Source organism: Mercenaria mercenaria, chromosome 14, assembly GCF_021730395.1.
Source record: "Mercenaria mercenaria strain notata chromosome 14, MADL_Memer_1, whole genome shotgun sequence".
Classification (NCBI taxonomy): domain Eukaryota; kingdom Metazoa; phylum Mollusca; class Bivalvia; order Venerida; family Veneridae; genus Mercenaria; species Mercenaria mercenaria.
In genome coordinates, this window is record NC_069374.1 from 1,475,330 (window position 1) to 1,500,269 (window position 24,940).

A 24,940-nucleotide genomic window follows, 5' to 3' on the forward strand; every position below is an offset into this window, starting at 1 on the left:
GTCATAGCGTCAAACGGCATAGCAGCTGGATGTACTTTAAAATCCTCAGTAACATGTTAGAATCAAAATAAATCTCAGTCAGTGATATGTTGCTGAATAAAATCATTGTCGTTCTGATGCGTATTATTATATCACTCGGGCTTTGCCCTTGTGATATAATTCCTTCGCATCTGATCTCCAAACAATGATTTTATTCAGCGACAAATCAATGAATGAGATATATATTATTTCTTAAACAACTGGCAATAATGTTCGTTTTGTTGGATTTCAAGGGGCACTGACACATTCTAGGTCATATGGGGACTTTATAGCTTTAAATGATGGAGGAAAACACCAAGTGCTTCTAGCATTATCTCATCACCTTAGTGCAAAAAGTGAATAAGTCCTTCTTTAAGTAAATGTAGTTATCCACTTCTTCTTGAGGTGACGATCTAAGACACATGCAGGCACCTGCATAGAACCATAAACTTTACGCAAGGCAAGGCAATAAGAGAGCTTTTTCATATGATAAGTAGTGTGTGTGCGCATTTGGATTCAGCATCTTATTCAACAGTTTTACAGCACGACAGTGTCTACCTGAAGCAGAGAGTTCAATGCTCAACTTTTTAGTGCTCCCTCACCGAAATTTCATGCCGTAGACACATGATCTGATACCTCACCCAGTGGTATTGTACTAACACCTGGCTGACCAGTCTTATTCCTATCCTGTTAATGCTGGTCGTTAAGTGAGGAAGCTACAAGTATAGTTTTTCACAGCTTTGGTATGATGGGGTCAGGGAGTGAACCCATGACCTCCCGCACTCAAAGCGGGCGCACGACCAGAAAGTTACTGAGGCAGTTCATGTGTAAGTAGAGCAATGCTCAAACCCGCAGAGTATTAGTAAGTAACCAGAAACATTCTCAGCCGCTCATCCATGACACCCTTTTGAAGATTAAAAAAAATGTCATTATACCAAATAAATTACCTCTAGTAAGATAGATAGAATACAGTTGATGATTGCCACACCAAAGAACACAAGTCTATATGACACACTGGGTGGAGGCTGAAGCTACAAAAGGAATGCAAATGTGTTTATAGTAGATATTGAGAATGTGATTGTGTATACAACAGATGTCTGGAACAGCAGACAATCTAAGAGTTCACAGGTACTTATAAAATTTCTATCTTAGACTTTCAAAAAGTCTTCACTTTCGCAAAATCTGAAAACATCAAGGTTTCTACGAATTTAGACACACACATTTACAAAATCATGCTAAATTGTATAAATTTATATGTAAGATCTGTGTGGTTATTGACCATATCGACATTAAGGATAAATCCCGTTTTCCGGTATTTCCGTAAATAGGGTCGGGGGGCTGGCGAGATTAAACGATATAAAGACCGTGTACAATATTAGCGATTATTTTTGCCAGAAGATAAGGATTTAGGAAAGTTCTTACTTTCTCACAATGGAAATACTATTCTACGACCTCGGCAATATTTTTTTGTGCAAAAATAATCTGTTTACATTGAAAAATGCGAATAATTTCACACCTTCGGTATCGAGCCACGGAAGCGGCAGTGTAGAATAAAAGATATAATTTCAAAAATAAAGTAAACTTTGAGGATATTTTTGCTACATCTTAATTACAACAATGTTTAATGGTAATCTGCAATGTTTTTTTTATTCATTTTCTTTGTTTAAAACTTGCAAAAAGGATAATCTAAACACTACCGCTATACAGCGTAATGGCAGGTACCCTCCTCATCGTAAAACCAGGAACGGGCGTTTATTAGTGGTTAATACTGTAAAACGGGATTTTATCCATAATGTCCATATCGAGAATCCTTAGCAGACATACTTTGTTACCTAAATGAGGACAGCGAAATTGTGTTCTGTACATCTCTCTCTTTAATAACTGAGAATTTATTATTAAGTGCATGGAAACATATGTAGACTTTTGACATTGTCAATCCATGTACTTAAATACCCACAAACATTATGATATTCACTTGAACTTATCTTTAAAATGTGTAAAATCTGAAGCCATGAAATTTTCTGCAAACAAAATCAACCAATTAACCAGGAATCCAGATAAAACCTTTCCTGCTATTTTTTAACTGGCATAACAAACCCACCCCATTAAAACTTCAAGTCTGACCAGTCAGTCAGTAAATACAGTCTATCCGCCCTTTCAGACACAATGAAACATATGAATGTCCCACGGAGTAAAGACTGCAAGACTGACAAAACCCCTCTCTTGATTTAAGGCAAATAGGACATAGTACCTCCCATAAATGATAACAAATCTATACCAAAAGGGAGGTCTTTTTGTCATACCTGTATAAAAGTACAAGAGAATTTTGTCCACATTGATATTTTTAAAATATGAGAGGTTTTAATTAAAAGTTCATAAAAAAAAAATCAACAAAAGGTATTTAATTCGGGAGACGTTTTGTCTTACAGCAGACCTAAGATTAACAGGTCACTCATAAAATTACAGAAACTTGCTCAAAAACAGAAAATTTCTCAAAAATACAGCAAGTATCTCTAAATATGGAAAATTGCTAAAAAAAATTAACATGTACATGTAATTACTTAAGAAAAATACAAAGAAGGCAAGTTTCCAATGTACCCCAAGTCAAGTAAAGAAAATGTCATACCTCAAAGAACTCCACCATCCAGTCAATAGGGTAGACAGTTAGCCAGAAACTGAAGGCAAAGCATAACACAATGTTGAGCAAAAACAGATCTGAAATAAAAATAGAACATTTCAGTTCAATGTATGCAGTGAACAGTCAGATATTTGATGTTGTAAAGGATGATTTCCATTTTTCTTAATCCTGACAAATCAAGTCATGAGCAGACTAGTGCCAGACTACTGTATGTTTAAGGATAACATGGTGTAACAGCCATATTTCATATCTTGTAACTGGATGGCAATACTTAAATGAAATTTGGTCACTTTAAAGACATTCAAAATTAAAAACGTTCCACTGAGAGATTTTTCGAATTTTATCATTGTTTGGGGAGATAATCGGTATTGAACTTAACATTGATGCCTATGGGAAATATATAATTTCTTTAATTATGAGAATCTGAGCTTGAGTTTAGAGAATTTTCTTTGGTAGAAAGGTGCATTATATGATTCTGATACAAATATCAAAAAGAAATGTAAAATTCCCTGTAGGGAAAAGGAGAAAATTATTTTTTCTAGTTTTCAGAGGAGATAACTCATAAAAAACCGAAATTATCAGGGGAGGTAATCTAAAGGAAATTCTTAAGAACTATTGTCACTATATTAGTTGTCAATATGCACCTTATTTCTATCGTTTGACATTTTCAAAGCTTACATTATCAAGTTGTATGTATGCTTTTGGTGAAATTGAGGCCTATTACGGGTAGTCATCCTTAATTTGAAAACATGTATTTCCTGTGAAAGCAAGACTATGTACTGACATTATGATACAACTAAACAAGAGGGCCATGAAGGCCCTGTTTGTTTGTTTTGGGTTTAACGCCGTTTTTCAACAGGATTTCAGTCACATAACGGCGGGCAGTTAACCTAACCAGCGTTCCTGGATTCTGTACCAGTACAAACCTGTTCTCCGCAAGTAACTGCCAACTTCCCCACATGAATCAGAGGTGGAGGACTAATGATTTCAGACACAATGTCGTTTATCAAATAGTCACGGAAAACATATGCCCCACCCGAGGATCGAACTAACGACCCCGCGATCCGTAGACCGACGCTCTACCTACTGAGCTAAGCGGGCGGGCTCCATGAAGGCCCTGTATTGCTCACCTGACCTACTGACCTAAAGAACATCAAGATCAACATTCTGACCAAGTTTCGTTAAGAAATGGTCATAAATGTAGCCTCTAAAGTGTTAACTAGCTTTTCCTTTAATCTGACCTGGTGACCTAGTTTTTGAACCCACATGACCAAGATTCAAGCCTGACCTAAAGATCATCAAGATTAACATTCTGATTAAGTTTCATGAAGATACAGTCATAGATGTGGCCTTTAAAGTGTTCACTAGCTTTTCTTTTGATTTGACCCGGTGACCTAGTTTTTGACTCCATATGACCAAGATTAAAACTTGACCTAAAGATCATCAAGATTAAAATTCTGATTAAGTTTCATGAAGATACAGTCATAAATGTGGCCTCTAGAGTGTGAACAAGCTTTTCCTTTGATTTGACCTAGTGATCTAGTTTTTGATCCCAACTGACCCACATTTGAACTTGACCCATAGATCATCAAGATTAACATTCTGACCAAGTTCCACTACAGTGTTAACAATCTTTCCTTTGATTTGACCTGGTGACCTAGTTTTTGACCCCAGATAACCCAATGTCGAAGTGGTCCATGATTTTATCGAGGGTAACATTCTTACCAAGTTTCATTAAGATTGGGCCAAAATTGCAACCTCTAGAGTGTAAACAAGCTTTTCCTTTGATTTAACCTGGCGACCTAGTTTTTGACTCCACCTGAATCAGATTTGAACTTGACCTATGGATTATCATTTATCAAGATAAACATTCTGAATAAGTTTCGTTAAAATATAGTCATAAATGTGGCCTCTAGAGTGTCAACTAGCTTTTCCTTTGATTTGACCTGGTGACCTAGTTTTTGGCCCTACTTGACAAAGATTCAAACTGGACCTTGAGATCATCAAGATTAACATTCTGACCAAGTTTCATGAAGATATAGTCATAAATGTGACCTCTACAGAGTTAACAAGCTTTTCCTTTAATTTTACCTGATGACCCAGTTTTTGACCCAAGATGACCCAATATCGAGCTCTTGCAAGATTTTATTGGGGGTAATATTCTTACCAAGTTTCATTAAGATAAGGCCAAAATTATGACCTCTAGAGTATTAACAAACTTTTCCTTTGATCTGACCTGGTGACCTAGTTTTTGACCCCAGATGACCCAATATCAAACTCGTCCAAGATTTTAATGAGGGTAACATTCTGACCAAGTTTTATTAAGATTACGTCAAAATTGTGACCTCTAGAGTGTTAACAGTCAAATTGTTGACGACGGATGGACGACGGCAGACACAGGGTGATCACAAAAGCTCACCTTGAGCACTTTGTAGTCAGATGAGCTAAAAACACGAGTTTACTGAAGGCAGTTCCTTTGATTGAAGAAGATTATCACCAGATTGATAACTTATAATTAGAGAATATTACCACATTTCCTGTAAGGAACCCACCTGAGACAGCTATGGCAATACTGGTGTACTTAGAATTAGAGAACATATGTTTCCTGTATGAAGCACCTTTGGAGAAGGCTTTAACAAGACTATTGAACTTACAATTGGAGAACATAATATGTTTCCTGTATGGAGCACCCTTGGAGAAGTCTTTGACAATACTGGTGTACTTACAACTAGAGAACACGTGTTTCCTGTATGAAGCACCCTTCGGAGAAGGCTATGGCAAGACTGTTGTACTACCAATTAGAGAACATATGTTTCCTGTATGGAGCACCCTTGGAGAAGGCCATGGCAAGACTGATGTACTTACAATTAGAGAACATGTGTTTCCTGTATGGAGCACCCTTGGAGAAGGCTATGGCAAGACCTATGTACTGGAACACAGATACGGAGAAAACTGCCACGTTCTCGTAACTCGCATAATCATACTCTTCCTCATGTACATGTGGTACAAACCTTTGAAGAACAATGTAAGTCAATAGATTAAATTAAATGATCAAAATCAAATGTTTGTTTGCATGTTTCATTTAAACATATTGATATTGCCAACTGAGGAAAGTTAATCCTTGAACAGAGACACGGATCCTTGAACACAAGACATTTTATATTCTGGAACACAGCTGTTAATTTTCTTAAACACTAATATTAATACTCTTGAACACAGCTGTTAATTTTCTTAAACACTAATATTAATACCCTTGAACACAGCTGTTAATTTTCTTAAACACTAATATTAATACCCTTGAACACAGCTGTTAATTTTCTTAAGCACTAATATTAATATCCTTAATTTTCTTAAACGAAGACCTTAAAATCCTTTAACACAGATAATATCCTTGAACAAACACAGACCTTAAAATCCTTGAGCACAACAGCAAATATCCTTGAGCACAGGCATAAATGTTCTTGAAATAAGATATGTCCTTGAACCAAGATATTAATGTCCTTGAACAATGATATTAATGACCTTAACCAAAGATACTAATATTCTTGAACACAAATATTTATGTCCTTGAACACAGATACGAATGTCATTTATGTCTAGAACACAGACATTATTGTCCATGCACAGGTTATTGATGTCCTTGAAAATAGCTACTGATGCACTTGAACCCACTATTGTTGTCTGTGAACATACTACTGATGTACCTGAGCCCACTATTGTTTTTTTTTTTTTTTGTTGGATTTAACGTCGCACCGACACATGATAGGTCATATGGCTTTAATGGTGGAGGAAGACCCCAGGTGCCCCTCCGTGCATTATTTCATCACGAGCGGGCACCTGGGTAGAACCACCGACCTTCCGTAAGCCAGCTGGATGGCTTCCTCACATGAAGAATTCAACGCCCCGAGTGAGGCTCGAACCCACATTGATGAGGGCCAAGTGATTTTAAATCAGCGACCTTAACCACTCGGCCACGGGCCCACTATTGTTGTCTGTGAACACACTACTGATGTACCTGAACCCACTATTGTTGTCTGTGAACATACTACTGATGTACCCGAACCCACTATTGTTGTCTGTGAACATACTACTGATGTACCCGAACCCACTATTGTTGTCTGTGAACATACTACTGATGTACTTGAACCCACTATTGTTGTCTGTGAACATACTACTGATGTACTTGAACCCACTACTGTTGTCTGTGAACATACTACTGATGTACCTGAACCCACTACTGTTGTCTGTGAACATACTACTGACGTACCTGAACCCACTACTGTTGTCTGTGAACATACTACTGATGTACCTGAACCACTAATGATGTCTGTGAACATACTACTGATGTACTTGAACCCACTATTGTTGTCTGCGAACATACTACTGATGTACCTGAACCACTAATGTTGTCTGTGAACATACTACTGATGTACCTGAACCCACTACTGTTGTCTGTGAACATACTACTGACGTACCTGAACCCACTACTGTTGTCTGTGAACATACTACTGATGTACCTGAACCCACTATTGTTGTCTGTGAACATACTACTGATGTACCTGAACCACTAATGTTGTCTGTGAACATACTACTGATGTATTTGAACCCACTATTGTTGTCTGTGAACATACTACTGATGTACTTGAACCCACTATTGTTGTCTGTGAACACACTACTGATGTCCTTGAACACAGATACTCATGTCTTTAAACACAGATATATATAAGAACTGACCACATGTGCTGGTTAACAAGTATCACTTGACCTGTAAAAACATACTCACCAGGGTTGTTGCTGGACATTGTAAAAACAGAAAACTTGTGCAGCTATTTGTATAAGCATCTGAAGTATTAGTGACATAATTGGGGCGGGGCTGGTCAGACGTAGCTGGGGTGGTTCCTTCACAAGTTTGGGGTATGCTTCTGTTCTTCCATCTAAAATATAGTTCATGTCATATTACAATAAAACATAAATTACATGAATTTATGATAGAATATTTTGGCTTTCAAATGTTATAATTTTAAACTGAGTAATCATCTGAGTAATTAATACAGGAGAAAAAAAAAACAACGAAATAGCTTTTAAAATTTGACAAAAGATGCAGTTTATCAAAAAACAATCATCAACTTATAGACTATTACCCAGTATTTTATTTTTGCAAGTGTTACAAAAATTACTTTTAAATTACTACTCATAACAAAGTAAACTAGAGCTATCACTAAAGGTGATGAATGTACCCCCCGCATGCACTGACACAGTACATTGCAATTTGACGCACACAAGATTGCATAATTATGTGGACTGTATGTATATAGACTGTATGTATACAGTATAGTAACAAAAAACAAAGTCCCATAACTATGCAGAATATTTATCTAAAAGAATGTAACATGCACCATGCACAACTAGGGTTGGTACTGATCACTTGTGTGAAGTTTCATTAAATTGTGTGCAAGGGTTTGGTAGATTAGGCATGCACAAGATTGCATATGCAGATTGTATGTACATAGTATGTTAACAAGAAACAAAGTCCCATAACTCTGCAATTTTTGTCGCTGAAAGAACCTAACATGCCACATGCATAACTACTGTTGTTACTGATCACTTGTGTGAAGTTTCATTAAATTGTGTGAAGGGGATGAGGAGAGATGGTGCGCACAAGATTGTGTCTATGTATATAGTATAGTAACAAAAAAACAAAGTCCCATAACTCTGCAAATTTTTTTTCTGAAAGAACCTAACATGCCCCATGCACAACTACTGTTGTTACTGACCACTTGTGTGAAGTTTCATTACATTGTGTCAAGGGGATGAGGAGAGATGGTGCGCACAAGATTGTGTCTATGTATATAGTATAGTAACAAAAAAACAAAGTCCCATAACTCTGCAAATTTTTTTTCTAAAAGAACCTAACATGCCCCATGCACAACTACTGTTGGTACTGATCACTTGTGTGAAGTTTCATTAAATTGTGTGAAGGGGATGAGGAGAGATGGTGCGCACAAGATTGTGTCTATGTATATAGTATAGTAACAAAAAAACAAAGTCCCATAATGCTGCAATTTTTTTTTCTGAAAGAACCTAACATGCCCCATGCACAACTACTGTTGTTACTGACCACTTGTGTGAAGTTTCATTACATTGTGTCAAGGGGATGAGGAGAGATGGTGCGCACAAGATTGTGTCTATGTATATAGTATAGTAACAAAAAAACAAAGTCCCATAACTCTGCAAATTTTTTTTCTAAAAGAACCTAACATGCCCCATGCACAACTACTGTTGGTACTGATCACTTGTGTGAAGTTTCATTAAATTGTGTGAAGGGGATGAGGAGAGATGGTGCGCACAAGATTGTGTCTATGTATATAGTATAGTAACAAAAAAACAAAGTCCCATAACTCTGCAAAAAATTTTTCTAAAAGAACCTAACATGCCCCATGCACAACTACTGTTGGTACTGATCACTTGTGTGAAGTTTCATTAAATTGTGTCAAGGGGATAAGGAGAGATGGTGCGCACAAGATTGCGTCTACGGACTGACAGACAGACAACCTGAAACCAGTATATCCCCCCTTACAACTTTGTTGTTGGGGGGTACAACAATCTGTAACAATACTAAGTTAAAATATTTTGGAAAAAAGATTGCTACATGATTTGAGGAACAAAAGACTTTCTAATAAAATTAAAGTTTTCAACAGTTCTGAAAGCACATTTTAACCCAACACGGTGAAACTTTTAAATAACAGTTTGGCAAATAGTTTTAAGATTAATCAATCACACTGCCCAAATATTTCAGGTAGGACAATTTTTATTTATATTAAAGTCACATCATTCTATGGTGTTTAGAAACAAGTATTTAAAAACCTTCAACTTAACACCTTGATAACAAGAGCTGTCACTAATGGTGACAAATGCCCCCACAGTGCCTTGACCTTTGACCTGGTGACCTTAACCTTTGACCTGGTGACCCCAAAGTCAGTAGGGGTCGTGTACTCAATAAGTACTATCAGCATGTGACCCCAAAGTCAGAAGGGGTCGTGCACTCAATAACTACTATCAGCATGTGAAGTTTGAAGGTCCTGGGTGCAGTGGTTCGCGAGTTAAGTGCCTTCATGCAAAAAAATAACATTGGCCCCTGTGACCTTGACCTTTGACCTGGTGACCCCAAAGTCAGTAGGGGTCGTGTGGGTGCAATGGTTCGCGAGTGAAGTGCCTTCATGCAAAAAGTTAACGTTGTGACGAACGAACGAACGAACGAACGAACCAACGGACGGACAGTTGAAAACTAATATGCCTCCCTTCGGGGGCATAAAAACATTTGGGGAAACATCCTGTTCGGGAAGTCAACCACTGGGTTTTTCCCTAATTCCTGAATGGGAAACTTGATGCTAAATGTAGTAACTTGCTTTCCATTCTGGAAGTAAGATCACCCTTTCTGTTACTTGTTTAATTCAAAAAGACCTTGTGCATAAGAATATGTATAGTACCATTAAATGTGATACACCATTTTAAACTTGAGAAATACCAGTATGTCTAGATTTCGAACATTCAATTTTTTTTTCTAAATATTCAGAAAAAGCAAGTTCTCACCACAGTATTGACTGTGCACTATACTTACATGTAACACTGAGTGAGGTCAGAAGAATAAGATCAATATACAGGAATTCAAAATCTGTCAAGTTAGATTCAACCTGTAACAAATAAAATTATAAAATTAATGTATAATATAACAAAAACAAATTCTCATTACTAAGCAAGATGATAAATTAAACAAGAGGGTCATGATGACCCTGAATTGCTCACCTGAGTAATATGAGCCACATGTTTAAAATGGCAAACTGATGCTAAAATATTAGAAAGTAGGTCAGTAGGTCACATTCGTGGTCATTGATTTGTTTGTTTGTTTGTTATGGGTTTAACACCGTTTTTCAACAGTATTTCAGTCATGTAACGGCGGGCAGTTAACCTATCCAGTATTCCTGGATTCTCTACCAGTATAAACCTGTTCTCCGCAAGTATCGTGGTCATTCATAGTCAGTTTTAAGATCAGTGAGCAAAACTGTACATGTCATCCAAATTTCAAGTCTGTATCTTAAAAAAACAAGAAAGTAGGTCAGTAGGCAAGGTCAATCAAGTGACCCCTAATCGCTTGGGGTCATCAGGTATTTATAATCAAACAGTCTAGGAAATATGATCTGATAATTTTTTAAGTATTTATTCCTATATAACTCATATAACAAGTGACCCCAGGGTGGGGCCTCTTTTCACCCCAGGGGCATAACTTGAACAATCTTGTTACAGATCCACTAGGCAATGCTACATACCAAATATCAAAGGCCTAGGCTTTGAACTTAAAGACAAAAATATCTTTTCCCTATATAAGTCTATGTTAAATTTGGGACCTCAGGACAGGGCATCTTTTCACCCCAGGGGCATAATTTGAACAATTTTGGTAGAGGACCACAAGGCAATGCAACATACCAAATATCAAAAGCATAGGCCTTGCTGCCTTGCTGTTTCAGACAAGAAGGTTTTCAAAGTGTTTTCCTATATAAATCTATGTAGAACTTGAGACCCCCGGAGCAGGGCCTCTTTTTACCCAAGAGTTATAATTTGAACAATTTTGGTAGAGGAATAAAAGGCAATGCTACATACCAAATACCAAAGGCCTAGGTCCTATGATTTTAGACAAGAAATTTTTAAAAACAAATTCCTATTTAAGTCTATGTAAATCTTGTGACCCCTGGGGCAGGGCCTCTTTTTACCCCAGGGTTATAATTTGAACAATGTTTTGTAGCAGACCAAAAGGCAATGCTATAAACCAAATATCAAAGGCCCAGACCCTGTGGTTTTAGACAAGAAGATTTTTAAAGGTTTTTCCTATATAAGTCTATGTAAAACTTGCGAGCCCCGGGGCGGGGCCTCTTTTCACCCCAGGGACATAATTTGAATAATCTTCATAGAGGACCATGAGATAATGTCACATGCCAAATATCAAGGCTATATGCCTTGCCGTTTTGGAAAGTAGGTCACTAGGTCAAGATCAAGGTCAACTCATGTCAAGGTTCATCTAGCCAATCAAAACTATACATAAGGTCCAAATTTGAATGTTGTAGGTTATGACAAGAAGATTTTTAGAGTTTTTCCCTATATAAGTCTATATACATAAACCATGTGACCCACGGGGCGAGGCCATATTTGACCCTAGGGAAATAATTTGGACAACCTTGGTAGATGACCGCTAGATGATGCTACATACCAAATAGCAAAGTCCTAGGCCCTGTGGTTTTGTATAAGAAGATTTTCAAAAATTTTCCCTATATAAATTTATGTAAATTATGAAAATAAACAAGGGCCATTACTCACTCAAAAATTGTTGAACCAGTTTGATTTTCAGGGGGACACAACTAGGGCACAAATACATCATTCTGACAAAGTTTGGTCAAAATCCCCCAGCAGTTTCTGTGGAGATGCGATAACAAGAAATTGTTAACGGATGGAAGGATGGACGGACAGACGGAAGGATGACGGACGCAGAGTGATTTGAACAGCCCATGATGGTGGGCTAAAAATGGGACCATCTAGAGTTATGGTTCTTTGTCAGTGTTGTTGCACTCCCTTCACTGACCTCAATCAATATGTAAAGCATCAAATAAATATCTTACAAAGTATTATGGCCAAAGGTTTTAAGATAAGGGAGAAAAAGGTCAACACTTAGAGTAATGGTTCCTTGTCACTGCACTACTTCTCAATGAGCTGTTTAAGTTTCAACTTGGTACCATCAATGATCATTACTTTTTTAATTATCCTACAGCAAGAAGTGTGACAAACAGACAGATGGACAGACAGACAGATGGACATACATGATTGTGACTATATGCTCCACCTTTTGGAGGAACACAAAATAAAATATCAACTTTGCAATGCTGATTTACAATTTCTGTTACCACAGATGGTACCTCCTGTACTTGTTTACAACGAAATTCCAACAAAGCAAGCCTGAACTGCAAAGAAACTACTTTACCTTGTACAGGATGAGAACAGACACAAACTGTGTGAGACTGTAGCATGCCATGTATTTGAATATACCAAATGAGGTCACCAGTGCTGCTCTGCCCTCCCTGTGAAAATAGAAGTGTTAATTCAATATCCCTGTTCTAGACAGTGCACTCTAAAACTAGAGTTGTCACAAGAGTGACGAATTATACCCCCACAATATGGCCTTGTCACAGAACTAAGCCAATGTCAAAGCTGAACTTGCTTGACCTTTAACCTACTGACCACAAAATCAACAGAGGTCATCTGCTAGTCATGATCAACCTCCCTGTGAAGTTTCATGATCCTCCGCCCAAGCGTTCTCAAGTTATTGTCCGTAAAAGGTTTAAATGACCTTTGACCTTTGGAACTCAAAATCAATACGGGTCATCTGCTTGACATGACCAACCTCCAGATAAAGTTTCCTGATCCTAGTCCCAAGCATTCTCAAGTTATTGTCCGAAAACTGTTTAAATGTTCCGGGTCACTGTCACCTTGACCTGTGACCTACTGACCTCAAAATCATTAGGGGTCATCTGCTAGTCATAACCGACCTCCCTATCAATTTTCATGATCCTAGGCCCAAGCATTCTTAAGTTATCATCCGGAAACCGTTTAAATGTTCCAAGTCACTGTGACCTTGACCTTTGACCTACTGACCTCAAAGTAGAACTTGACCTGTATTTCATGATGTTACACCTGTGTACCAAAATTTATGATCCTTGGCCCAAGCGGTCTCAAGTTATCATCCGGAAACCATTTAACTGTTCTGAGTCACTGTGACCTTGACCTTTGACCTACAGACCTCAAAGTCGAACTTGACCTGCATTTCATGATGTTACACCTGTGTACCAAAATTTATGATCCTAGGCCCAAGCGTTCTCAAGTTATCATCCGGAAACCATTTAACTGTTCCGAGTCCCTGTGACCTTGACCTTTGACCTACAGACCTCAAAGTCGAACTTGACCTGCATTTCATGATGTTACACCTGTGTACCAAAATTTATGATCCTAGGTCAAAGCATTCTCAAGTTATCATCCGGAAACCATTTAACTGTTCCGAGTCCTGTGACCTTGATCTTTGACCAACAGACCTCAAAGTCGAACTTGACCTGCATTTCATGATGTTACACCTGTGTACCAAAATTTATGATCCTAGGCCCAAGCGTTCTCAAGTTATCATCCGGAAACCGTTCAACTGTTCAGGGTCACTGTGACCTTGACCTTTGACCTACTGACCCCAAATTCGAACTTGACCTGTATTTTCTGATGTTACACCTGTGTACCAAAAATTATTTCAACTGGTCAATCCTTTCTTGAGTTATCATCCGGAAACCATGCAAAACCAACGGACCGACCGACCGACCGCCAAGCTCACTCCTATATACACCCCCCGCCCCCAAACTTCGTTTTGTGGGGGTATAATTACAGTTACAATAAAAGTTTGATAATAAAAAACACCCTTACTTTTTGCTAATATAACTGTTTTGAAATAATCCAAGTGTGATCTTAATCTTTTTAGTACCAAGTATGGGTCTTACACAATACATAATATTCTTTCCATGACCATTATGACAGAGTCACAAACATACACAAGTAGTCTTAAACTGAATTTGAACTGTAAAACTCACATAATAGCATTTTTCCGTCTTTTTTAACACATATACCTTATAACAGTGGGAACACACTCAACATTTGGATTTTTTGATGTGAATGGTGATGCTACGGAGGCCTCAGCTTCAGACAGGGAGATTCCTGTATGTGCCATCTTCAGAGCTCCACAATCATTGGCTCCATCTCCACACATAGCTACATAGTACCTGAAAACAAAATAGAATATGCAATAAATGCACTATACTACCATCTGTCATTTCTCAATACACAGCTCTCTGGGAAAATTTCTTCTGGGCTTTAAATTTATTGACCTTTCTTCACACAAACCTAAAAACAGTATTTAAAATGGAAGCATCCTTTTAAACTTTGCCCTGCTTAATTTCTAAACTGGACTGGTTCATAATTCAATTTTGGCACTAATAGTTATAATTCAAAGGGGTGTTCAATGAAAATTTACCTACTGAATAGCAAACAGTACAGACCATGACTTCAGTTACCATTGGTCACAAAGGCAGAATCACTTGCAGCCAGCAGGCTAAACGTTAACCTTTAAATTTCATCATTACTGACATGTACTCCACATATAAAATCACTAATATTCCTGGGGAATAATTTCCATGGACTGCTTGCTTAATCCTTGAAGTTAATTCTTGAGGTTAATCCTTGAACAAAAAAATAAAATTCCCATACATTTGAACCATAAAATTCCATGCCTACTAAATCAAATGACATCACAGTAAGTGACAACTTCAGCACTTTTGAAATTCAGAAAGATTTCCTTTGCATACATACTCTTGTTGGTTGAGAATCTTTAGTAGTAGGGCATCAGATTATTATAGCTGGTTTTGCAGAACAGTTCCAAAATGCAACTTTCAAAACTTAGCTATGGAATATCCAATCCAGTGCTGGGATTCTGTCACTGGTTTCACAATGAAACAAACCAAGAGCTGTCACCATAATAGTGACAAATGCCCCCGCAGCACCTTGACCTTTGACCTTGACCTTTGATCCCAAAGTCTCTAGGGGTCGTGAACTCAATAAGTACTATAAGCATGTGAAGTTTGAAGGTCCTGGGTGCAGTGGTTCACGAGTAAAGTGCCTTCATGCAAAAAGTTAACATTGGTGTGACAAACTTATGGACGGACACTTGAAAACTAATATGCCTCCCTTCGGGGGCATAAAAACAACAACCATGTGTGACTGGAAAAGAAAGTGACATACCCAAGACCTTGTAATGCCTCCACAAGCTGTGCTTTCTGTTCCGGCGACATTCTCGCAAACACCACACCTCGTACCAGTATCTGAAAATAAGTACATATACATATATTTCACTATAAAATCTGAATCTGCCCTATAGAAAAATAAATCAACAAAATGCATCTATATAATTCCAAACCTTCTTCATATTGTAACTGACTTGCACCTAGAATAATAAACTGCAGTTCAATACATCATTTTATACAAACTGTAACAGCATATTACTGTTTATTTCTGGCACTATCGATCTTGTTATCAATTCTGTCTAAAGATCTATGCCCATAAAGACTGTGACAAACTTTGGTCAAGAACTGCTTAGTTAGAAATGACACTCAATTTTCATAACTATGTGTAACTCAACGCCCAAAACTCCAGACTGGCTTACAGAATCCGGCCGGCACATCTGGTTGAGATATGACACCCATAAACATTGTTACAAAGTTTGGTGAACATTGGATAAATTATCAACTGTTCAAATTAGGTAGTGGACAACATTTGTGGATGCTGCCTGCCACCATGTGTTCCCATAATACATCCTGTTTCAAGCGCATAATTATGGACAAGAAGTACATTTCAACAGTATTCCAGTTAAGTAAAGCCAGTCAATTAATCTACCTAGTTTTTCTGAATTCTGTACTAACAGTGACTTATTCTGTACAGGTAAATGACAAGTTACCTACATAAATCGCAGGCAGTGGACAAATGACTTACAGAGATATTTAATGTCTTTATGATACCTGCAGAGATTAAATGAAGCACCTACCTTCTGTAACTGTTCTGGAAAGTGAAGTCTGACAATCTCCCAAGATTTACCTGACATGGCAAACTTGATGTTAGAGTTATCTCCCTCTATCTGTATCCCTGTAACACCATCTTCCTAAAACACCAATCAAATAAACCATGTTTAAAACAAAGCTATTCAACAACTATTCACAAGAACAATATCTAAGTGCTACATTCTTTAGATATTTGGATTTAAAATGACAAATGTCAGATATATTTTGTAGTCTGCAGTTGGAATTTCAGTATTTGTCAGCTGGCAAGGAACTCACATTAGCGACATTTATGGCTTAAGGTTGTAAGCCATACTGGCAATGCGAAATATCTACTTGATAACATAATTTTCCTTTAACATGTGATAGGGTCATTCTCTAGTATGAATGGGTAGCAAGGTGCCCAACTGAGCTACATTATCATCTGAAGAATGCCTTAAAAGCAATCACACAGAAATTACCTATTGTCATTACAGATCTATAAATTCAAGATGCTGAAATAGTTCTCAAAAAGATTCTAGGTCATATTGAACATGAAGGTTAAATAGCCATTGTAGAGGAGAACTGAGATGTCCCTCCAAGGATTATTTCAGGTAATGGTGGGCAACTTAGTAGAACAAGCTTAGTACATGAAATAACCCTATCCGTGTCTGTAATAAGCTAAGAATGTGTTGTTTTGTTTTTTTCTACTACAGTAAGCATAACCTTACATAAATAGCATTTTTTGAAGGAAATAAAAGATTTAAAATTAAAAGTAAAACTGTAAATGTTCAAAGTTGCAATGGGATATGTAAAATGCTCATGTAATTCAAAGTTTCAAAACCACAGCTCTTGTAGAATTCAAGTTAACCGGACCAACAGACAACACTTATTCAAGAAACTTCAATTTAATTTATTCTGATTAAGTTGGGTTTTAATGTCACTCCGACACAATTCAAGTCATATGATGACTTTACCAGCTTTGATGATGGAGGAAGACCCCAGGTGCCTCTCCATGCATTATTTCATCACGAGCAGGCACCTGGGTAGAACCACCAACCTTCCGTAAGCCAGCTGGATAGCTTCCTCACATGAAGAATTCAATGCCCAGAGTGAGGCTCGAACCCACATCGATGAGGGGTAAGTGATTTGAAGTCAGCGACCTTAACCACCCGGCCACGGAGGCCCCCAAGAAACATCATGTTTCTTAGTATTAAATATATGTGCCATAATTCTGACAAAATTCAAGTGAGAGTTACAGTTCTTGCTCTACTTATTCATCTAATAATGATAGAAAGTATGCAATGTTTCAAAGCTATGGTTCTAAAAGTGGAGAACAACTGGACCTAAATATAAATCCTGACACAAAGCTGCTGACAATCAAGTGGTCATAATACATCACAGGTTATTTTACTATTACATCAGTGTCATTACCTGATTTATTGCATATGCATTAACTTAAGCAATGTGATTATCAGATACCATCAAGCTACTTACACTACTGAAGAAATTCTCTTTTGCAATTCTTGAATTACTGTCTTCATTAACAAACCACATCTGTGGGACAGTAGAATCTTTCATTGAAATATGTGCCTCTACAACTACAATTTTGTCTGTCAGTCCTACCATTTTACAATCATGGGCAACACTGATAGCTGTCAGCATGTTGTCACCTGTAAAACACTGATATATTACCCTTTACCCTGCTAAATTTTGGTAATGGACTGGTCCATCTTTCCATCTGGACAATACCATTAACTGTTAAAAGGGGTACTTACCAAAAAGATATACTGACTGAATGGCGACTAGTGCAGACCATGATCAGACTGCATGGATGTGCTTCTGCTTTTACTAGTAGTGTTTTAGGTAAAGAGTTGTAGGGAACTTTAACTTCTTGTTTCCAGACTGCCAACTTAGTAACTGCTAAATCATATAATGTTCATGGTTTGAGCAAAAAATGGCTATTTTCTTGGGACACAAATGGGATGATTTCATTTTACTATTTTTCATTTAAAAATGGGATTTAGAAAATTTTTCATGGACAGATGCAACTGCAAAATATTATCCCCTACACTTTTACAATATCTCAATATTCTTTTTGTATGGTGATGGTTACAAAGAGGATATTATACGAGTGTGTTTTCATATTGAATTTATTAAGAGAGTTGAATAAAATAATAAATCGCGAGGCTGTGCCAAGCATTTTATCAATTTTATTCAACAAGCTTAATAAATCTTATGTAGAAAGTCACAAATGTAATAATCTTTTAAATCACATGTTAGCTTTTCCTGCCGAAAAATAAAAGATTGCTCTTTCTTTAACTATTATAAACAAGTGAATCTGACCAACATCAACTAGACTTTAAATGACACTGAGGTTAAAGCTTTATTACACTAGAGTATTATCTATTTTATGTAATGGTTTTATTTCACTCCTGCAACGTCAAACATGTAGTAAGATGAAAATAAACGTTGTATGTTAATGTACAACAAGAGGGCTATAATGGCTCTATATCGCTCACTAGAATAAATCATTAAGACAAACATTCTGACAAAGATTCATAAAGATTCAGTCAATATTGTGACCTCTAGAGTAGGAATGGGACGATTATTCGGTTAATCAGATGCGATTCGATTACTAGGTGAAACCAATTTCAATTTTGCAAAACCAGTAATCGCTCTCAAACAATAAACATCACAAGTCCTACTTTATACATATCACTGACCAGCACATAGATCCACAGTATATTTCCGCTAAAACACATCAAGTGAATATAATCAATAGTCTCGGATTTGCCTGTTGTGATATATTTGAAATAAAATACACCAAAGTGTGACTTATTAATTGTCAGACTGCTTGCAAACGATCAAGTCGGTAAGTTTCTAATGAAGCCAGCTGCTGGAAGTACCTTTATATGATTGTTAGTAAAGAAAACAGCATTTTCAATATGGCAGCCGATTAACCAGTTCGATTCGATTGCAAACAAAAGAATAATCGGTTTCAAAATTTTGAAATCGTCCCAGCCCTACTCTAGAGTGTTCGCAAGTTTTTCCTTTGATTTGGAAGGGTGACCTAGCTTTTGACCCCGCATGACCCAGATTCGAACTTTACCTAGAAATCATCAAGAAAATCATTCTGACCAAGGTTCATAAATATTAGGTCACAACTGTGACCTCTAGAGTGTTCACAAGCTCTTCCTTTGATCTGGCCTACTGACCTAGTTTTTGACCCCACATGACCCAATTTCGGACTTGATCTAAAAATCATCAAGACAAGCATTCTGACCAAGTTTCATAAAGATTGAGTCAAAATTGTGGCCTCTAGAGTGTACACAAGATTTTCCTTTGATTTGACGGGCTGACCTAGATTTTGACCCACATGACTAACATTCTGATCAAGTTTTATACAGATTGGGCCACAAATGTGACCTCTAGAGTGTTTAAAAGGCAAATGATGAGGACGACGCATAAATAAATAATGATGACCCGTACCTGTGACCATGATAGTTCTAATGTTGGCTTCATTTAGTTGTTCTATGACAGGGGTTGTCTCTGGCTTAAGTTTGTTCTCCATTATCAATAGTCCCAGGAATGTAAGGCCGGTCTCCACTCTCTCCCTGTAAAAAACTTCAAGTGTACATTATCATCTCAATACCTGAAATAATGGTTGGCGGGTAATCTTGGTTCTCCTTTACTGTAGCTGTTTAACCGTAATTGTAAGTTTTACCTATTACTCAATTTTTTTTTCAACAGTTATTTCTACATTCTTAATACAAAAACCAATAGAACAACTACCTTTGCACTCTTTGAACTTTCACATAGTTGTACTTATTTGGAAGTTGTTTCCAGGCAAGGGCAAGAACTCTGTATCCATGCTGGGTGTATGATGTCAGCACATCATGAAAATCAACAGGAACTGAAACGTAAAATGTATTAACAATTAACAGAAGTCAGCTATTCACATGTGCTGCCTTATATATGCAGAGGTGCAGTGGTCTAACAGATAAACTGTTTTATTCAGGTTTATTTACAGTCACCTTCAGTCAACCTTATTAACCGATATAGGTTTTGAATTCAGATGCCTAGTAATCTAATCACGAAGGCCGATTCTTCATGATTAGATTACTATGCATCTAACCTCAAAACCATGTTTAATTTGCCAAAAAAGCATGCAAAACAAAAAACTTTCCAAAGTTATTATTGTACAGTGTAGGAGTCACATGGTATTTACCAAATAATTTGCTGCAGTATTATCCAATGGGTGATAACAGGGCTGAAGTAGCAATCGTTAAAATAAGCCGGGGTTTTGAAGGTCCCCAACAAGGTCGAAGGGGGAGAGCCCCTGTATGGGAGTGAATAAATGCAACATCTGTAATGCTACATCACTCCATGACTTATTCTGATTCCAGTTTATTGCCCTATAGCTATTTTACATGGAAAAAACACGGAGTTTTACCTGTATCTGGCTGACACAGCGAAGTAATCATCTCCGGTGAACCTTTAGAAAAGATCTCAAACTGTGTGCCACCAATTCTTCTCACTATAACTGACATTCGCTGTAGACTTGATGAAAATGTAAACTGCCTCACGATACCTAGCTGTACACCTGGCTTGTCCTAAAGTATTAAATATGTATTTTGTTTGGTACTAAACATAACCCTTGACTCCTGCCTGAAGATAATAAATAAAACCTGTCTCAAAACTCTAGTATCTGATTGGTTGGTCTGATCTGGACTTTGATACTGACCAATGGCAAGACAGAATTATCAGACTGGTTTCCAAGCTCAGTTTAATTACCTTAGAATCTTGATTCCTTATCAAACATAACCGGTACTCTACAACTAACAACTTCACTACCAACAAATCAAACAGTAAAGATGAGCGACTTAAAACTCTTGTCTTAAGTCCATCAATATGAATAACATACGGCATTACCTGAAGATAATGCTATTCTACTGTTCTAAAAAAGTCATTAAAATTCATTACTTTAGTCAGAATATAATAATGCTCTACCTAGCTAAAATACATCTATATACAGTAAAACACCGCTTGCTCGAGGTCGCAAGGGGATGAGCAAAATGCTCGAGTTATCCATGGTTTCGAGCGACCCAAACATTGACCAACATACAAAGAAAACTAAAGTTTGTTTTACCAATTGTCATCGGGACCGTTTTGCTGAGTAAACGGTGATGCGTAATAATAACATACGTGTGACATTTTCAAAAACAAACGTATTACAAACGTTATCTATTGACAGACGTTCCAATATGTAATTTGTAAATGGCACATGCGAAGAAACAACTAAGATTTTTAAAAAAAATTTATTCATCAACAAGTGCATATCATAATTATCGTCTCAATTTTATGAAACGGCTATATTATTTCCTTCATTTGCATGCAAACAACTGCTGATTAAATTACTAAGATCTCGTAACTATCGTCTCGATTCCGCAGAAAAGATGCTTTAAGTAATTGATCGATATTTGATCAATAAAACTTTTTTAAGCTTTTATCAATAATTAATCTCATCATAATATCAAATATACCGACAAACAAACATTTAAGATAGTCTGGGAATAGACTCCGCAATTCTCACGGTGTGTGAAAATGTTTAATTAACCGATACATTCTGACTGCCGAAGGTGTGAAAAATTTTGACACCTCTGCTCGAGTTAGCCAGAAGCAACAAAGAGTAAATTAATACACAGGGACCAGGTGTCATGCTCGAGCGATCGAGTTATCGATGCTCGACCCAGCCATGGTAATATCACATAGAAAATAGAAGGAAATCGGCCGGGACCACATGAATTGCTCGAGCGAGCCCGGGTGCTCGAGTCATCGATGCTCGAGCGAGCGGTGTTTCACTGTATAGTATTTTAATGATGCACAAATGGCTTACTCAAATCATGATTTCAGACAGTGGATCCTATATACATTACTATTCAAAGTCTGAAGGTGAGAATGTCAAATATTCTTGTTTATAGAACATTTATGTGAATAGTTTAGTTTTTTTTTTGCTGGGTTAAAAGCCATACTGGTACAAAGGTTATATGGCTACTTCCAAGTTTTTGATGATAAAGAAGAACACCCAGGTACCCCTCCTGGCATTGTTTTAGGGAAATGGGTAGAACCATCAACTTTCTGTAAGCCGACTGGACTTCCACACATGAAAGAATTCTACAACCTTGCAAGGTTTAGAGCCAAAAGCAGTGAGTGTCAAGTGATTGAAGTCAGTAACCTACACAGGCTCCGAAACGTATTGGATAATCTGTAACTGTAGCGAATACATGCATAGCTTCATTAAAATATGGGTTTATTTAATATCAAGAAACCAAAAAGTAAAGTTAGCAGTTTGAAGTGCAAGTCTAAAGTACAAGCATATATTGCAGAATTGGATCCTCAATGTACTTTAAGGCTCAAATTTTGAGAATTGAAATTTTAAGCATGTTCAGAAAGGTTTAATATTCGCGAAATTGTAAAACTGGTATCCTACTTGAATTTAATTAAACTAATCGTGAATGTTTACGCGATAATTAATTTTCGCAAGATGTAAAGACTCGGTAACTGACCTCGTGAATATTTCTGCTTTTACCATATATCAGGGCCCACACTGGGCTGAAAAAAGTTGGAGCCACCTTTTTTCTCGGGAACGGTAGGGAGGGTGCTGGAGAGGTTTCCCTTCCCACGGTGCGTTGAAAATTTTGTTACTTCCCATAAGCAAATGGTGATATTCTAGCTATATAGGGGGACTTTTGAATGAAAGTGGGTATACTCTAAAGCAAGTTTTGTATTTTAAAATGTTGTTGGATGTTTGAAGCAACCTGTCTGAAATATTTTTCCATTACAGCTTCTTTTTGTTGTGGGCCTACTATGTAAATGCATGGCCCGGGGGTTGTGTTTTTGGTGCTCTGTGCTTCCGAGAAATCTACCCTGATACAGGATTACATTTCAAATACATTCCTAACTTTTAAAGACATTCAAAAAACTTGGCAAACACCTTTACTAATTACTTACTAAGATCACAGACACGGGTCCAGTGTATTTTTTTTTTTTTTTTTTTTTGATTAATATAATAAACAAGCAAATTCGATGAATTGGAATCCCCCGCCGAAAGGGTCAGAGTTGAGGAACGGCAAAAAAATATATCCTGCAAAAAGTTAAGAATGTTACCAAGAAGCAAATAATTTCATTAGTCAAATCAAATTAAAAGAAAATGAATGGTTTGTTTAGGTGGTGGTGGGGGGGGGGGGGGGAGGATACAACAGTTTACATGTTGATTATAAATATTGGTAGAAAACGAAAAATGAAAAAAAAAAAAAAAAAAAAAAAAATGGGGGGGGGGGGGGGGAGAGAGGGAGGGGGGTGACCAATGTAAGGTGGTGACCAGGTGTAGGTACACAACATCACATGTTTATAATAAATGTGCATGGAAAAGAATGGAAGAAGTTTAATGAAATTCTTCCAATTGGTTGGTTTGTTATGTACAGATCTGTGGATTTTTAAACAATTAAAGGGCAATAACTAAATGGAAAATTGACCAATCGAAAAAAAACTTGAAGGGCATCGTCGCAGTATCTTGGTCCATGTCTATTTCAAGTTTGATGGAATTCTACCTGCTAGTTACTGAGAAATGGCTGCAGACGGACATTTTTCATTAAATCAAGGGCAATAACTCTGAGGGAAATTGACCTATCAAAAAAAAAACTTGACGGGCATCAGCGCAGTATCTTGGTTCATGTCTATTTCAAATTTGATGAAATTCTACCTGTTAGTTACTGAGAAATGGCTGCAGACAGACATTTTTTATTAAATCAAGGGCAATAACTCTGAGGGAAATTGACCAATCAAAAAAAAAACTTGACGGGCATCATCGCAGTATGTTGGTTCATGTTTATTTCAAGTTTCATGAAATTCTACCAAGTAGTTGCTGAGAAATGGCTGCGGACGGACGGACGGACTGACTGACGGACGGACAACGCCATTTCAATACCCCCCTCCCGATTTCATCGGCGGGGGATAACAACCTTTTTTCACACAAATATGCTTTCTATATGTTAGTCAAATGAAAAAAAAATGATGACAAAAATCCGGTCACAGTGTCGTGTATGATATTGTGGCCGGATTTTTTGTCATTTTTTTTTTTCATTTGACTCACATAAAAAGTATATTTGTGTGAAAAAAAAGGGATTTTTATATTAAACAAAAAATACACTGGACCCGTGCCTGTGACTAAGATACTGTCTGACAGTGGTGACAACGTAAAAAAAATCATCAAACCATTCATTATTTTGCCGATTTATTTATCAATTATTTGATCCATGGAAATTAAAGGCATCAATCATTTAATCTGCCGTAATGACAACAAACAAAAAGATTATTTTAACCCGATAATCGGTTGCTAATTGATTGCAAATTGCATCTTCACACGTGTCAAGATGTTTATTACACATTGTTATATGTAAAGTAAACGCAGACTGGGTAGTACTATCCCGAAATAAGTTAATTTTATAAGGTAAAATTATCGGAACCAGTCAACTGTTTTTTAACATAATTTCTCGGAGGTTACGATTTAGAACATCTGAAACAAAATGGCGGTCCAAATTACGAACATTTTTTCATTTTCGCC

The 24,940-nt window shown here is 37.1% G+C and overlaps 1 protein-coding gene across 2 annotated transcripts in view; it reads right to left on the minus strand.

Moving 5' to 3' along the window:
* The window catches only part of LOC128548321 (polyamine-transporting ATPase 13A3-like), a 117,747-nt gene that overhangs the window by 12,041 nt on the left and 80,766 nt on the right, over positions 1–24,940 (minus strand). For both annotated transcript variants that reach the window (XM_053522807.1, XM_053522808.1), the window contains 13 exons: positions 20,771–20,930; positions 20,110–20,230; positions 19,807–19,931; positions 17,812–17,987; positions 16,326–16,439; positions 15,527–15,606; positions 14,359–14,511; positions 12,681–12,777; positions 10,275–10,347; positions 7,440–7,590; positions 5,522–5,667; positions 2,645–2,733; positions 966–1,049 (listed from right to left, as the gene is read on the minus strand). In XM_053522807.1, the coding sequence (XP_053378782.1) occupies positions 966–1,049; positions 2,645–2,733; positions 5,522–5,667; positions 7,440–7,590; positions 10,275–10,347; positions 12,681–12,777; positions 14,359–14,511; positions 15,527–15,606; positions 16,326–16,439; positions 17,812–17,987; positions 19,807–19,931; positions 20,110–20,230; positions 20,771–20,930 (1,569 nt within the window). The remainder of the gene's footprint in view (positions 1–965; positions 1,050–2,644; positions 2,734–5,521; positions 5,668–7,439; positions 7,591–10,274; positions 10,348–12,680; positions 12,778–14,358; positions 14,512–15,526; positions 15,607–16,325; positions 16,440–17,811; positions 17,988–19,806; positions 19,932–20,109; positions 20,231–20,770; positions 20,931–24,940) is intronic.